Here is a 14242-nt window from a genome sequence, read left to right as displayed (position 1 = left end):
AACAAGATGGCCAATCAGAAACAGCGCGGGGGGCGGGCTCGCTCGGCGGGAGCTTCGGACCCGGGAATTCCGAAGGCGGGGTCGGCGCTGCCCGCGCGCGGAGGCCGCGCCCCTCCTGGCCCTGGTTTCCTCGCTGTCAAACAGCCGCAGGAGCACCAACCCGGGCCGAGCTGGCACTGCCTGGAGAGGGGACCATTCCGAGACTGCACCGCGCGGTAGATACGAACCTGGGCTGGGGCGGGGAGGGAAAAGGCTGGGTTTGCCTTGCATCATCCCGGGAGCCCTTTCTTCTGTTTTTATCCCACCCGGAGAAGTCGGTAAGCAAGGGTTTAGATCCACTTTGCTGGAGAACGTTAGAGACCCGTTTGCACTGCCTTTTGAGGGGTGACAGTGGATACACTTCCCACTGGGGTTCAAGCCAACTAGTTATGAGTGAGGGATTGGCCAGAAGAGTGAGGCGTGGGCTAGCAGGAGGGTTACTCTATTTGGATCAGCAGGTTTTACAGGAAGAAGCTTCTCTTCTCCAAATTACACTGAGGTGACAAGTTAATATCACACAGAAGCAGTCCCCACCCTCACCCCCACACCTACAGTTCGAATTTCCCTAGAAGCTGCCTAATGTATTGTTGCCTTGCACAGATTGAAGGCTCCTGGAATACTTAGCAGCCTGAGGATCCGATTCAGCTTCGTGCCACAAGACGCCTTCATTTTTGCACTACACTGGGACCTTCACCAAGTTTTTCAGTTGCAAAGCTGTTGACAGCCAATTTTGCATCGCGTTCTAGGCTCCTTGCACTCTGAATTTGCCCTACTCAGGGAGTGAGCTCAAAGTTGAAATTGCACAAAGGACAGCTCAAGTTTGCATCAGACGGAAAGTGAACTTAGGCCAGATGTGCATGGCCCAGGGAGTGGGAAAGGTGATGGATTCCTAAAGTGGAAGAGGTGGTGTGGAGGGGGCACCGCCCATGCTGCCTTGCTTCCAGCTGCTGCGCATAGGGGGCGGCAAGGGTGGCGATCTCTACACCTTCCACCCCCCAAGTGGGGCTGGCTGCACCTACCGCTTGGGCTGCAGGGCCGACCTCTGTGATGTGGCCCTGCGGCCCCAGCAGGAGCCCGGCTTCATCTCTGGAGTCCATGCGGAGCTGCACGCTGAACGCCGGGGTGACGACTGGAGGGTCAGCCTGGAGAACCATAGCAGCCAAGGTGAGGAGTGAGCAGAGCAGCCTTATGCCTGGGCAGTGCAGTTCTGGGCTGGAATGACCAAGAGTCTCCACAGGGACTCTGCCTGCCTCCCAAACTCCCCATCAGGTTGGATAGATGGTTGTCATCCAGACCTGTCTTCCCACCAGAAATGTGCAGTGTCAGATCTTTGTGGGGCTGACCCTGTTTAGCTCTTAGAAGGGCTGGGAGGTAGATCCAGGGCCTGGAGTATCACAGTGGGGTTGTTCTGGGGCCACTGGGGGACAAGCTCAGATTTGACTAAGTTTCCAGATTTGTTTAGGAACCTTGTCCTTAGCTTAGGGCAGTTATATGTTGAATTATGTTTTAATGATCTGGACATGTGTCTTACTCCCTGACTTGGAGGCAGTTAAGTCAGCCTCAGAAGGCCTGGGTTCCCATCTCAGTTCTGCTACTGGCACCTGGCAGTATCACTCAGGCCTGTCACTTCACCTTTTTAGATCTTAGTTTCCTCTTAGGTAGAATGTAAATCTTTGTAAGGTCTGTTTTGGGGAGTGCTGTGGGGATTGGATATAGTGGCCAACATTCATTTAGTGCTTACTATTATGAGACAAGAACATTTTAAAGGCATTAAATGTAGGTGAGCACAAATACCCCATTTCACAGACAAGGAAAATGAGGCATAAAGAAGCTAACTTGTCCAGGGTCACATGGCTGGTAAGTGGTGGAGCTTGGATTTGAACCCAGACAATCTGAGCTGTGCTGATTAGTACTGAGTTGGAACTGAGTGAAAGTGAGCATCTCTGAGAATTGGACCTCAGTGAATTGAGGGAAGGAGTTCATTCCCTCCATGTGCCCTGAGGGAGGACATAAGAAAAATAAACTCATTCCCAACTCACAAGGAGTTTCATATCTGATGTCACCTGCTGAGAGATTTAGAATGTGAGAATTTGATGACAGGTGTCGTGTTCTTCCTCATGTTCCCCAGAAAACCAGACAGGACCAGATTTCTCCACTTCTGACCTGTCATTTGTTTTTGTCGTTCTCTGTATTTGTCTGGTGCCCCACAATCAACAGGGACTTTGGTCAATAATGTCCGACTCCCAAGGGGTCACAGGCTGGAGTTGAGTGATGGTGACCTTCTGACCTTTGGCCCTGAAGGGCCCCCAGAAACCAGCCCCTCAGAGTTCTACTTGTTTCAGCAAGTCCGAGTCAAACCTCAAGATTTTGCTGCCATTACTACCCCACGGTCTAGGGGAGAAGAGGGAACCGGGGTTGGTTTCCAGCCCATGCTGCCCTCCCAGGGGGCTCCACAGCGCCCCCTCAGCACCCTCTCCCCTGCCCCCAAAGCCACGCTGATCCTCAACTCCATTGGCAGCCTCAGCAAGCTCCACTCCCAGCCCCTCACCTTCTCACGGAGTGGGGGTAGGCCACAGAGCCTGCCTGTTCCCACTCCAGTTGGGGAAGTGGGGACCACCCCTTCTGTCCCACCCCCAAGAAACCGGAGGAAATCAGCTCACCGCGTGTTGGCAGAACTGGATGATGAGAGAGAGGCTCCCAAGAGCCCCCCACCAGTCCTTTTGGAGCCCAGGAAGAAACTCCGTGTAGAGAAAACCCCACTGACACCCAGTGGGTAAGTGGAGAGAACTTTGTCTCATATTTCACTGCCTTTTGATTCTTTTAGAGCCCTAGGCTGGGAAGTAGCTCTCTGCCTGGGGGATGGGGATGGGAGATGGAACAGAAGGTGGAATGACAAGACCTGGGTTCGTTCTTCTAACCAGATTCACCTTTAGTCTAGTGAATCTATATAGGTTCACTCTGCAGTTATCCAGGGGAAAGTTCTAGGCCTCTGCAGGTTTCCAGTGACCCTGGTTTTTGTGTCACTTTCTTCAGAAATCGACGTGGGCGTCCTCGGAAACACCCAGTGAGCAACCCCAGGGCTCCCCCTGCAGTTGGGGGCGGGGAGCACTGTGCAGCCCCTTGTTGCTGCCTACCCCAAGAAGAGACAGTAGCCTGGGTTCAGTGTGATGGTTGTGACATCTGGTTCCATGTGGCCTGTGTTGGTTGCAGCATCCAGGCTGCCAGGGAGGCCGACTTCCAGTGCCCAGGCTGTCGTGTAGGCATCCAGACCTAAGGCCCACCACCAAAGCACCAGAGGACAGAGCTGGCACCTCCAAGACATGGGTGGACACTGGGGTGCCAATGGGTCCTAAGAGATGCCTTCTTTTTCCCTTGCCTCTCTAGGAGGGAATGACTACAGGGGAAGGGTCCATTCCTATGGATTATCAATTCAAGGCCTGGAGCAGGCCCTCATGGCCAAGGTAACAGAAGAGATGGCTTCCTGCCAAAGATATTGCTGCCTCCAGGAAGTTGCCAGTGAGCTGGAAATTCCTACTTGTCACAAGCTGTAGGTCCTTGTTGTCATGGACACTAGAATGTCTGGTCAAGAGAACCCATCAATTGCAGAGGTCACGCCTGGGAAGTTATAAGCCCCAGACTTGAACAAGCAAGTTCTAAATGTTCTTGATGGCATCGCCTAAGGCATCTCTGGGAAAACCTAGGGCACAGCCCCCAAACTTCCTTACATTGTGAGCAGTCCTGCCGCTGACCACCATGATTGTGACCTGACTTTTCAGAGCTTTGCTTCCATTTCCAAATAAAGAATGAGCAGCTTCATATACTCCAAGGTACTTACTCTTTTTGTGGGTCTGATACTCCTTGCTTTCCAATTTTTGAGAGAATGGAGTGGTAAAGTCTGGAAAACTAATTCAGATTCTTAGGGGAGGAGATGAGCAGACAAGGCAGAGAAATACAAACCTGCTCGCTGAAAAGGTGCAAATATATGAGGTAAGCTGGAGGTGGGAAGACAGGAGAAAAGGAATCCAGGTAATTTCAGTTTCTAGTTTCAAAGAAAACAGATCCGGGACTTCCCTGGTGGTCCAGTGGGTAAGACTCCGAGCTCCCAATGCGGGGAGGCCCGGGGTTCGATCCCTGGTTGGGGAACTAGATCCCGCATACATGCCGCAACTAAGAGCCCACATGCGCCACAACTAATAGATCCCACGTGCCGCAACTAAGACCCGATGCAGCCAAAATAAATATTTATAAAACAACAACAAACAACAGATCCACTGCCATTAAAATAAGGTACTTGGGATTTGGTCAAGTTCATGAGGGTGGCAGAACTTTTACAAGGTTGACCAGTACTACCAGGAAGAGAAAACCTGAGACACCAGCTACAACAGATGCCGACCTGGTCCAGTATATCAACATAACCCACATATGCTACACTGATTCTCTTCTGACAGTCGTACACCAAGCCAAGATACTGTCAAAGTAGCATTTCTATAGTTCTTATTAGGAAAGCCCTATCTTGACCTATCCTATTGCAACCTGCATATCCATCCCCTTCCTCCTCTACTTAGACTTACCAACCCAAGTTTTTTACACATTGAGGAAAGGCTCCAGAGCAAGGGCCCTAATTAGGAAGTGGCAGAGGCAGGACTAAAATGTGGGAGGTTTTGGTGAGTCACAGACAGGGTAGGCAAAAACCTTAAGTGGAAACCAAATGGACCCAGGTATCAAGAAAGCACAAAGTAGAGTTTCCGGTTGGGGTGATATGCAGAAGAAATGAATACCTAAAAGACTTGATTTCTTAGCACAAAGCCACTGAGGACTTCCAGAGTAGAGTGGGGAAAAGCAAAAAGCCAGCTCCTAATAGGGAATGGGCTATGTAATAACTGCATCTTTGGGCAAAAATAAGGTGTTCACCTCCAATTTCCCCAGGTCACAGGCTCCTAAGAACTAGCTCACACCTATAAGAGCCCTCTACATATAAACTTGGGATCCAATCCCAGATCTCCCTCTGACATTGTGACTCTGGGCAGTTTAAATGGCATCCTTGGTCTCAGGGTCATTTGGGTGGAAGAGCTATTAATACCCACTATTAACTATCCCCATCCACGCTTCAATAACTAGAGGAGAATAAACCAAGCACAAAAGTATCCACCTACTAGGTCCCAGGCTTCTTTATTTAAGAACAAAGTGATGAGTGATGTGGGGATTAAAATCAAGAGCATCATTGAACTTCACCTTCCCTCCAACCAGTTCCCCCAAACTCCCTGCCCCCACACCCTTTGTGTTCCCAATTCCTTTCTTAGTGAATGAAGAACTTAATCCCAAAGCCCTGGTACGAACCCCAGGGTTCTCTCCCTAGCTGTCCCCCTTCCTCTGCCCCCATTCCTGGGAAGGGCAAACACCTCAGTTTGAATGCATGGGGGAGCCCAGAGTGGTGACAGACACCGAGGGAAAGGCCTCACCCTCAGGAAATGGGACTGAGGAGTACAGCGTTGTGAAATGAGGACCCCCATAGCCTGGGGTACCAAAATGGGGCCCTGGAGCCAGAGGAAAGGATACTGGTCCCCCTGAGAAAGGAGACCCAGCAGCCTCAAAATCCTCTCGTTGCGAATAGTCACTGCTTGATCGTTTGCCCTTCTGGCGACGGTTGCAGAACCACACTCGGACCACCTGGGAGTGGAAGACGGGAGAGGGACATTCGATCATAAGCTCTGGGAGGTGTGAATGGGGAGGAGGAGATGGAGCACACAGGGACGCGGACAGGGGCACTCACATCCTTCTCAAGCCCGAGCTGCTGAGCGATGTGGCTGATCTGCTGCAGGGTGGGCTTTGGGCACTGCAGGAACATGCTCTCCAGGTTGCCTCTCACTCGGTTCTCAATACTCGTCCGCTTTCTCTTCCGGGCCTGCACGAGGGTCTCTGCCTTGCATATCTGGGCAGGTGGGGAGATGACAAGGAAGGAAGTGGGAAGGCAAGCCTCGAACCTGCTGAGCAACAGCATCATGAGGTCAATGACTCAAGAGCCAGCTGCTCAGGAGCACTGACTGGCACCAGGGCCACAAGAAAGATCCTGGAAGGGTGGGTTTAGACCAGTGGCCCTGGACCTTCTCCCAGCAGAACTGAGGAATTGCACTCCATCCCAGTGAGGACCACTGCCTCCAAGAGGGAGAGCTGCCAGCCATGGATGGAAGCAGTGGAAATCGGGCTGAGACCAGGCGGGTCCCTATGCATCCCTCCCACCCTCACCTCCTGCAGATTCTCGTTGTTGTCAGCTTCCTCCACCCACTTCTGCAGCAGGGGCCGCAGCTTACACATGTTCTTGAAACTGAGCTGCAAAGCCTCAAAACGGCAGATGGTCGTTTGGCTGAACACCTTCCCTGGGGAGGTGGGTTGAAAGAAGCAAGGTGAGGCAGCAGGCAGGGCCCTTTCGACCCCAAGACCCAGGGCTTGCCACCTCTTCCTGCCCTCCCAAGATCCCACACAAGTACGGTATCTCTTCCCCCTCTAACCTCACCCCTAAAGAGGGTAGAAACACCCTTCTCTCACTCCCTTGGTGGGGAGGAAAGGCCCAAATTCAGGGATGTTCCTTCCAGGGGAGATGTGGTCCCTGTGTTCTGTGGGTCAGAACATGCTAGGTGAGACTCACCGAAGAGAACCCCCAGAGTGAGCCCCACATCGGCCTGGGTATATCCCAGGGTGATCCTCTTCTGCTTTAGGAGCTTGGCAAATTGTTCAAGGTCTTTCTGAAGAGCTTTGATGTCCTGGGACTGCATTTTAAAAGGCAGAGGACATGTAAGAACATAAACATACCAGTTACCCACCCCACCCCCCCTTCCATTTGGGCCCCAAGGAATAAACAGTCTATGGGAGCATCTCTGCTTCCAGGCTGCCCACCTAATAAGTAGAAATAAACTATATACAAATGTCATTTACCCCAGAAAGTGACACATCCATCAGATGCAGAACGTCATTCGATAATGCAAAGAAAAGCCCAGGCCTCAATGAGAACACCTGTCAGGTTATGAAGGGGGCTCCTGCCCTTTAGTTCTTTAACACTCACAAAAGCTTTTTGACTCTAGTATTACCTCAGTTTGAGGAAGTGTTGAGTGTAGAGATACAGAGCACCATGTCTCTGGTTCTCTTTCCAAATATACTCTCTCCAGCTTACTTTGAGGGTCCCACAAACTATGACAAGGCATGCACATTCACAAACACACTACAAAACAGTCGTCATACGAGGTATGAATAACATGCTTTGTATATAGTTAGTGCTCAATTTTTAAAAATCTGATTATCCCTTATTTTTAACTGTATCTTTCTGCAATATAAAAGCATCCTCATTGACTAATTCAACATATTTATTGAGCACCTTCTGCAAACCAGTGGCTACACCAAGTAGACCAAAAACCCTGGCCCCAGGGACTTCCGTGGTGGTCCAGCTGTTGAGACTCCACACTCCCAGTGCAGGGGGCCCGGGTTCCATTCCTGGTCAGGGAACTAGATCCCACATGCCACAACTAAAAGCCTGCATGCCGCAACTAAAAGACTCCACGTGCCACAACTAAGACCTGGCGGCGCAGCCAAATAGATAGATAATTTTTTTTTTAATTAAAAAAGAAAGAAAGAAACCTAGCCCCAAGGGGCTTTCACTGTGATGAAATTATTATCCAGTATGTTAGAAGTGCTATGGAAAAAAGTAAAGCAGAGTAGGGAATTATGGGGAAAGTGACAATTTTAAATAAGACAGTCAGAGGTGATGTTTGAGCAAAAGGAAGGAGCAAAGTGGAAAGGCCCTGAGGTGGGTGGGCCCTGGTAGTAGCAAAGCCAGCAACAAGGCCAGCAGCAAAGCTAGCATGGGCGGAGCAGGGTGAGAGGACTGAGGAAAGGGGAGAAGGGGAGCTGATGAGGTCAGAGAGGTGAGCAGAGCAGATCCTGGAGCTGCCGCCGTAACTTTGGTTCACTCAGAGAAGTGGAAAGGCGCTGAAGGGTTTTGTGCAGTGAAATGATCTGACTCTCACATTTTAAAATGTTCACTCCAGTTGATGTACTGACCATAGACTAAAGAGGCAACTGCAGCAATCCCAGCCTAATGATGGTGGCTGGGACCAGGATGGCTCTAAGTGATTGATTCAGGATGTATATCCAAGGTAAAGATAGCAGCGTGTCCAAAGGATTGGATGTAAGGATGTGAAAGGAATGAGGATGACTGGTTTGGGCCTTAAACTACTGGGAGATGGACAGGGTGGGGCAGTGCAGGGAGCCATCCCCGCAGGAGACAGAAAATGCAGTGGTCATGTCTAGAAGATATTTGAGCCTTGAGGGTGGATGAGAGGTGGATGAAAGGTAGACAGAGCAGAGGTTGATGGATGGAGCCCTGAGGCTCTCCAATGAAGGCCAGTGGCCAGAAGATGAACAAGAGCAGCCAGGCCTCTGTGCAGTCCTGGAAACCTAAGGGAAGTATTTCAAGGGTCATCAATCACATCAAACTCAAATAAGGTAACTTCCATTCCCAACTTCTGCTCAACCGATGTCGCAAACCTATAAACGTCAGCTGTTCCCATCTCGGCTTTTCCAAATCATATTTTGGGGATTTGAAATAAGGTAAACCCCAGTTCAAATCCTAGCTTTACCATTTAGCAGTTAAGACCCGTGAAATAGGCTAATAATACCTCCCTAGGAGATCTTGTGCCAGTTAATGAGATAATGATGTAGAAACTGAGCCCACAGCCAGGCATTTAGGAAATGGACCACAATTGGCAGCCATTATCATTCAAGGCTCAGCCGTCGCCTCGAGCAAAGAGTCTAGGGCTACTCGGTCAGCTGCAACCAATCACACCACCTTCCAAGAGGTCTAAAGGTTTAGTACTTGATCTCTAATTGCTTGCACTTGTCTCTTCCTCGGACTAGAAGATATATCCTTAATAGTCCCCAGCAGGGCTGGATGCGGAAGTCTTCAATTCCCTCAGCAAACCCTACATTTGGGGAATGGCCTGGAGATGACTTCTTCCCCTTTTCTCCCCCTGTTCACTACTTATGGAATTACGGCTGAAATTGGTGTTTCCAGCTCTCTACAAGGGGGTGTCAGGGTGTGCACTCTGCCTGACGGTGACTCACTGGGCCCAAGGCAGAGGTCAAGGGAAGACAAGCCCTAAACTTAATGGAGGGTAAACCCAAACTCCATACATCCACGCAGCCCAAACAGGAGCTTCTATCAGAAACCAGTCACACCCTAGACTTTCAGGAACAATAACCCTGGGATAAGCACTGTTTTCACCCTCAGGCCACACTTAACCCTAAGGCGGAGATCCTGGATCTGATCAAGCTCAAATTTTCAAGAAGGGATCAGGGTAGAAGAAGGGGCTCCAACCCCAAGCTGGGTCTGGTGCTGGGCTGGTAATGAGTGACCCGACCCAGGTCAGACCTAGGAAGTGGAAGGACCTACTTGACAAGGGCCGAGGGGGGAAGCAAGGCCAACTTCCGACTGCCCCAGGCCGCCCTGCCCTCACCTGCGGTTCTCTCTAAATTCCAGTCCCTAGTTCCCACCGGGCCCCTGCTCAGGGCGGCCTGCAGTCGCCACACACGCGTCCCGGGGCGCCGCCCTCGCCCGCTCCCCTCCTGGGTCGGCGACCCGGGCAGCTGCAGGCGACCACCTCCCCTCGCGTGGCCGCCCCCGGCCGGCGCGGTCGCCCCCCGCCGCCCGCCCCCAGCAGCTCACTCGCCTCCTCGGGGTTCGGCTCCAGCTTCTCCTTGTCCAGCTTCACGGGGCCAGCGGGGGCGGCGCAGGGCTCCGGGGAGGCCCCCTCGGAGTTGCTCTCCACGCCGGCTCCCGCCTCGCCCTCGGGCTGAGGGGTCTCCAGGCCGCCTTGGGGCACCAGCCCCACTCCAACCTGAGGTGCACAGTAGGCCATCCCTCCGCAGAAGTCATAGGGCGGGGGGCACGCGGGAAGACCCCACACCTCGGCGCCGGGCCCAACCCCCGGCCCGATCCCTGACCCACCGGGAGGCCCTTGGAAGCTCATCCAGGTCCGAGGATCAACCCAGCCCGGCTCTGGCCCTCCCGGCCCATCGCCTCCACCGCCCGGCGGGGGCGAGAAGGCGAAGTCGGAAGCCAGGTGTCCCGCCATGGGGAAGGAAGGCGCCCCAAGCCGGGGGCCTAGGAAAACGAGGGCTCTCCTAGGGACGGCTCGACACCTCTCTCCCTCCCCAATCCCACCCACTAGCCTTGACCTCTGGCCCCGCCCCCTGGATGGGTGGGGGAGGGGACGGTGGGGGTGGGAGAAACTGAGGCGGAGGGTGTTTGCCGGCTGCTGGCGGTGGTGTCTGGGAGCCGAAAGCCAGGCAGCTCCAGCGGGCGCTTCTCCAGGCCCCAGATCCCGAGGCTCTAGGTGCAGGTCCCCCATGCGGGCCTTCACTCCCAACTCCCAACAGGCCGCCCGGCCCTCCCGACGCTCCGCACACACCAGAGCTGCCTGGAATCTCTTCCACACCTCCTGCCGGTTCTTCAGGAGCCCGGCTGCTGGACCCCTCTCCAGACACCCTGGCACCGTCCCCTCACCCGAACCCAGCCACCCTCTCGGCTCCTCAAGCATTAATTGTTTATGTGTCAAGTCCTGATGGGGCTACCCCTCAATTCCTTAACAGCCCCCCTCCCCGTTGCCCTCCTGCACCCCCAATCCAGGAACCTAGTTGTTCCCATTTAGACTACTGGCCAGATTCAGTTACCCCAAAGCTGCGATGCCCAGCAGCCATCTGCCCAGCCTGCTAAGTTCCACCCCATCACCAGGGGCAGACTGCCAGACAGGCTTCCATTCCATCCCCGGCTTTCCCGGCTTCAGAGCCCCCTCACCTACCAGAGTCAGGGATGGAACCCCTACTTTCCCTTCTAGGGGCCAGGCTCTGGGCTGACTGGTCCTGAGTCTCCCAATCTTTGTCCAGACAGAAGAATCAGACGCCCCCTCATGGGTCCCCCACTGTGGGTCACGCACATCAAGTTCCTTGCCCCCCTCTTCAGAGACCCACATTATCTAGTCCGTAGTTGACTGTTCTCCCTCCCCCACCTCCCAGCCCAGGCCTCCGGCCCTAGGCCCTGGGTGGGGAAAGCCCAGGAGGGAGGGGGGAAGAAAAAAATATCTGACTTCAGGTTCAAAGAGGCTTGGGAGGGACGGGGGGAAGGGGGCCGGACAATGGCCTTGGCTGGACAATCCTGGTCCCCAGAGGGGGCAACTCTAACCCTAAACAAGTGCTCAACCCTTGAATGGGCCTGGATGGCTCCCCTGGGGACAGCTTCCTGCCCCCCAACCCCCCAGCCCCGATCCCCTCACACGGAATCCCCCTCAGAGCAGCTAAAAGAGCTCCAGCAATAACCCCCCCATCCCCTCAAAGACTGAGCCTCAGACAGGGACCCCCACTGGGACCTAGGTCTCCTGTCCCCCTCTAGAGGACTCAGGCGTCCAGCCTCATCATCTACCCCTCCCCCAGCCCCCCCAGACCTTTGTGTAGGGGGGCTGGTGAAAAGATGAGGAGGGGGTGGAGAGCGACTTGGGGGGGTGTGCAGGAAGCCTGCCCTAAGCTCTCCCACAGGGTCTATTTTTCTGGGCCTGTCCTGAGGGCTCACACTGCAGGCATAGTGCTTGATTCTGTTTGCAAGAGAATAGCTTTCAGACTGCCTCTCTGCTTGGGATGAGGTTTGTCTGTCTGCTCCCCAAACTTGCCCTAAATGAAGGCCCTGAGGTGAATTGGGGGGCCTCCGGAAAGGCTGTAGACCAGAGCTCCCTACAGCTTGGAAGGCCAGAATCCTGAGCCTGGGACATGGACCTCTGCCGACTTAGACATCTCTTCATCTCAGCCCCGTCTGAGGTTGTTTGCTCAGCATCTACCTTCTGAGGGGCTTCGGGGTCCTGCTGGGCGTCCTCTTGACTGTGGCCAGCCATCTTCAACTTGGTGGTATCTGGGAGTCCTTTGAGCCTGTTTTTTTTGTTTTTGGTTTTTTTCTCCTCTGAATCTATATCACACAGCCCCTGCTCCAGCCCATCTCTAAGTACTTTTTGGGCAACTAATTGTATGCATGCATTTCAATACTTCCCATAGGTCTGCTGGAAGATCTACAGGGCAGCGAAACTGGAGCTGTATTCACCACTAAACCACTAACTGCCCAAAAGGCAGATAGATTAAGGGGCCTGGTGGGGGTGGAGAGGTGTGCTTTGGACCAGGAGGGGCCCCTCCCCAGCCATCTCCCCAACCCCCAGGACAGAGCCATCACAGCCCCTTTGTCATGCATCTATCTGCTGTCTGCCAAGAAGACGGCCTCCCGGAGGAGGGGGAGGGGCGGACCTGAGAAATCTCCTACAGCAGTGCTTCTTGGCTCTCCGCCCTCTAGGCTCCCAGAAACCCCTTCCCCCATGTGGTCCAGAGAGCCCCTGTACCCCTGTCTTCCCAGCGGCCCCTAAAACACCTTCCTCTTCTCCCCCCACTCAACAACACCCTCTGTTTTTTAGATTACAATCAATAGTTGCTCTAGGTGGTATGTTTCTGGCCTGAGCAAGAGTCCCATTCCAGAGGGAGAGACAGAGGAGGCGAGGGTGCCTGGCTGCCTGGCTGGCTTGTAGCCAGAGATCTGAGCCAGATCAGTCAGGTGCTTGCCTGGAGCCTGACCCAGAACGTTAATGGAAAGTTAAGTTTGTCTGCAGTCCTAGCCAGCCCCTGCCCAGGCCAGCTCTGTGCAGGCCCAGAGGAGACTGGAAGCGGGGTTGAGTCATCAGACCTGGCTCCTCCACTCTCCTGGGTCTTAGGGAGTCACTAAACAACTTCAAGTCCCCAAAACCAATTTAGGACTGGGCTCACAAACTCTCCACATACACCTTTATTATAGTGCAATGTCAAGGTCCTACACAAAGACAAACGCAAGTATCTGGTTGTAGAGCATGACCCAAGGAGGGCAGGTGAGGGCCACCACTCCCTGCCAGGTGTGGCTGGCCTGGCTTGGTTGCTAAGAGGTGCAATGGTGGCCTTGCTGCTATCGGCCCAGCCATCCCCTCGCTGTTCTGTTGGGAAAACCAGCTGAAATGGCTCATGGGGACCAACGGAGACTTGCTCTAGACCAGGGTGGCAAACCCCTTATTTTGACTTCTGGCTTCTGTCAATCTGAAGGCAGAAGAAAGGGAAAGAATGGAAGGCTGAGGAGAGAAGGGTTCAGGCTTTGCCCACTTTGGGAGAATATCTCCCTTAATCTCAATTTACACATTTTCCACTGCTCACCGTAAACCACCCCCCTTCTTCTCAACAACTGACCCTATGATCTCTCCTGCAAGGTCTGCAAACTGAAATCTTCTTTTCCCAAATCCAGGTACTGTTACCTCAAATCTAGGGGTCAGCTCTCTGCTTGTAGTCTGTAGGGAGATAGAGAAGTGAAAGCAAGAGGGAGGGGAAGCCAGGAGAAGAGGTCAGGAATAAACCAAGGGTCTGTAGACCAGGGTCCTGGGCCCTGGCTCTGACACCCCAGTGGATGGCGCCTCACTTTCTGTGCCTTGGTTTCCTCATCTAATAAAGAGGAATTGGACCAAATGAGCCCTAAATTTCCTTCCAGCTCAGACATAAAAGTGCTGCCCCTCTCCCGTACACCCTCCTCTCTATCCTCACCACTTAGTTGTCATGGGACTAGCAATCTCTCTCCGCACGCCTGTGAAGAAAAACTGGGGTTGGAGGGGTGGGAGAGGAGGGACTCAGTGAGATGCTGACACAGGCTTTCCCGCCCCGCACCCCCATCTCCCAGCAGCCTTCCTGGGAAATCTAGCAGAGTTTCCCCTCGAGTTTGATCAAGATTTGTTTGATGAGTTTGGGAGGCCAGTTTTGATTTGGTTTTGGTGTTTGGGAACTTATAAGAAACATACTTCAGGAAGTAAAACTTTGTGTGTGTGTGTGTGTCTGTGTGTGTGGACAAAGGCTAGAGAGGAAACGGAAATCCTGACCTACTCCTTCTTCTTTTCATATTTTTCATATTCCCTCCTCAGTTGCTTTTCTCTAAATCGCTGCTCTTGGACCTCAGCCTCCCAGAGAGAGGGAAACCAGATGATCCTTAAGGTCGCTTCCAGCTCTAAAATTCTTTAAAAAGAAAAGAAAAGAAAAGAAAAAGAAAGCAAAACCTGTCGGGACTTCCCTGGTCGTCCAGTGGGTAAGACTCTGCGCTCCCAATGCAGGGGGCCTGGGTTCG

General features: G+C 53.2%; 2 protein-coding genes across 3 annotated transcripts; one reads left to right on the top strand and one right to left on the bottom strand.

Moving 5' to 3' along the window:
- Positions 1 to 82: 82 nt before the first annotated feature.
- Positions 83 to 3844, top strand: TCF19 (transcription factor 19). Of its 2 annotated transcripts, none has more exons than XM_068557714.1 (4): positions 83 to 215; positions 640 to 1203; positions 2257 to 2812; positions 3073 to 3844. In XM_068557714.1, exons 2-4 carry the CDS (start codon positions 966 to 968, stop codon positions 3311 to 3313), a joined length of 1035 nt encoding a protein of 344 aa, XP_068413815.1. In that variant the 5' UTR covers positions 83 to 215; positions 640 to 965; the 3' UTR covers positions 3314 to 3844. The 2 variants fall into 2 exon arrangements, with proteins under 2 accessions (XP_068413815.1, XP_068413816.1); XM_068557715.1 differs by lacking the exon at positions 83 to 215 and adding an exon at positions 236 to 317.
- Positions 3845 to 5439: 1595 nt separating this feature from the next.
- POU5F1 (POU class 5 homeobox 1) lies at positions 5440 to 10160 on the bottom strand. Its single transcript, XM_068556936.1, has 5 exons — positions 9756 to 10160; positions 6683 to 6803; positions 6283 to 6413; positions 5810 to 5968; positions 5440 to 5706 (listed from the first exon to the last, which is right to left on the bottom strand). The coding sequence occupies exons 1-5, from the start codon at positions 10158 to 10160 to the stop codon at positions 5440 to 5442; spliced, it is 1083 nt and encodes a 360-aa protein (XP_068413037.1).
- Positions 10161 to 14242: the final 4082 nt, after the last annotated feature.

The sequence above is a fragment of the Eschrichtius robustus genome, chromosome 12, assembly GCF_028021215.1.
Source record: "Eschrichtius robustus isolate mEscRob2 chromosome 12, mEscRob2.pri, whole genome shotgun sequence".
In the NCBI taxonomy this organism is placed as follows: domain Eukaryota; kingdom Metazoa; phylum Chordata; class Mammalia; order Artiodactyla; family Eschrichtiidae; genus Eschrichtius; species Eschrichtius robustus.
The sequence above is the reverse complement of the archived record's forward strand: the minus strand, read 5'-3'. Positions and strand labels throughout refer to the sequence as shown.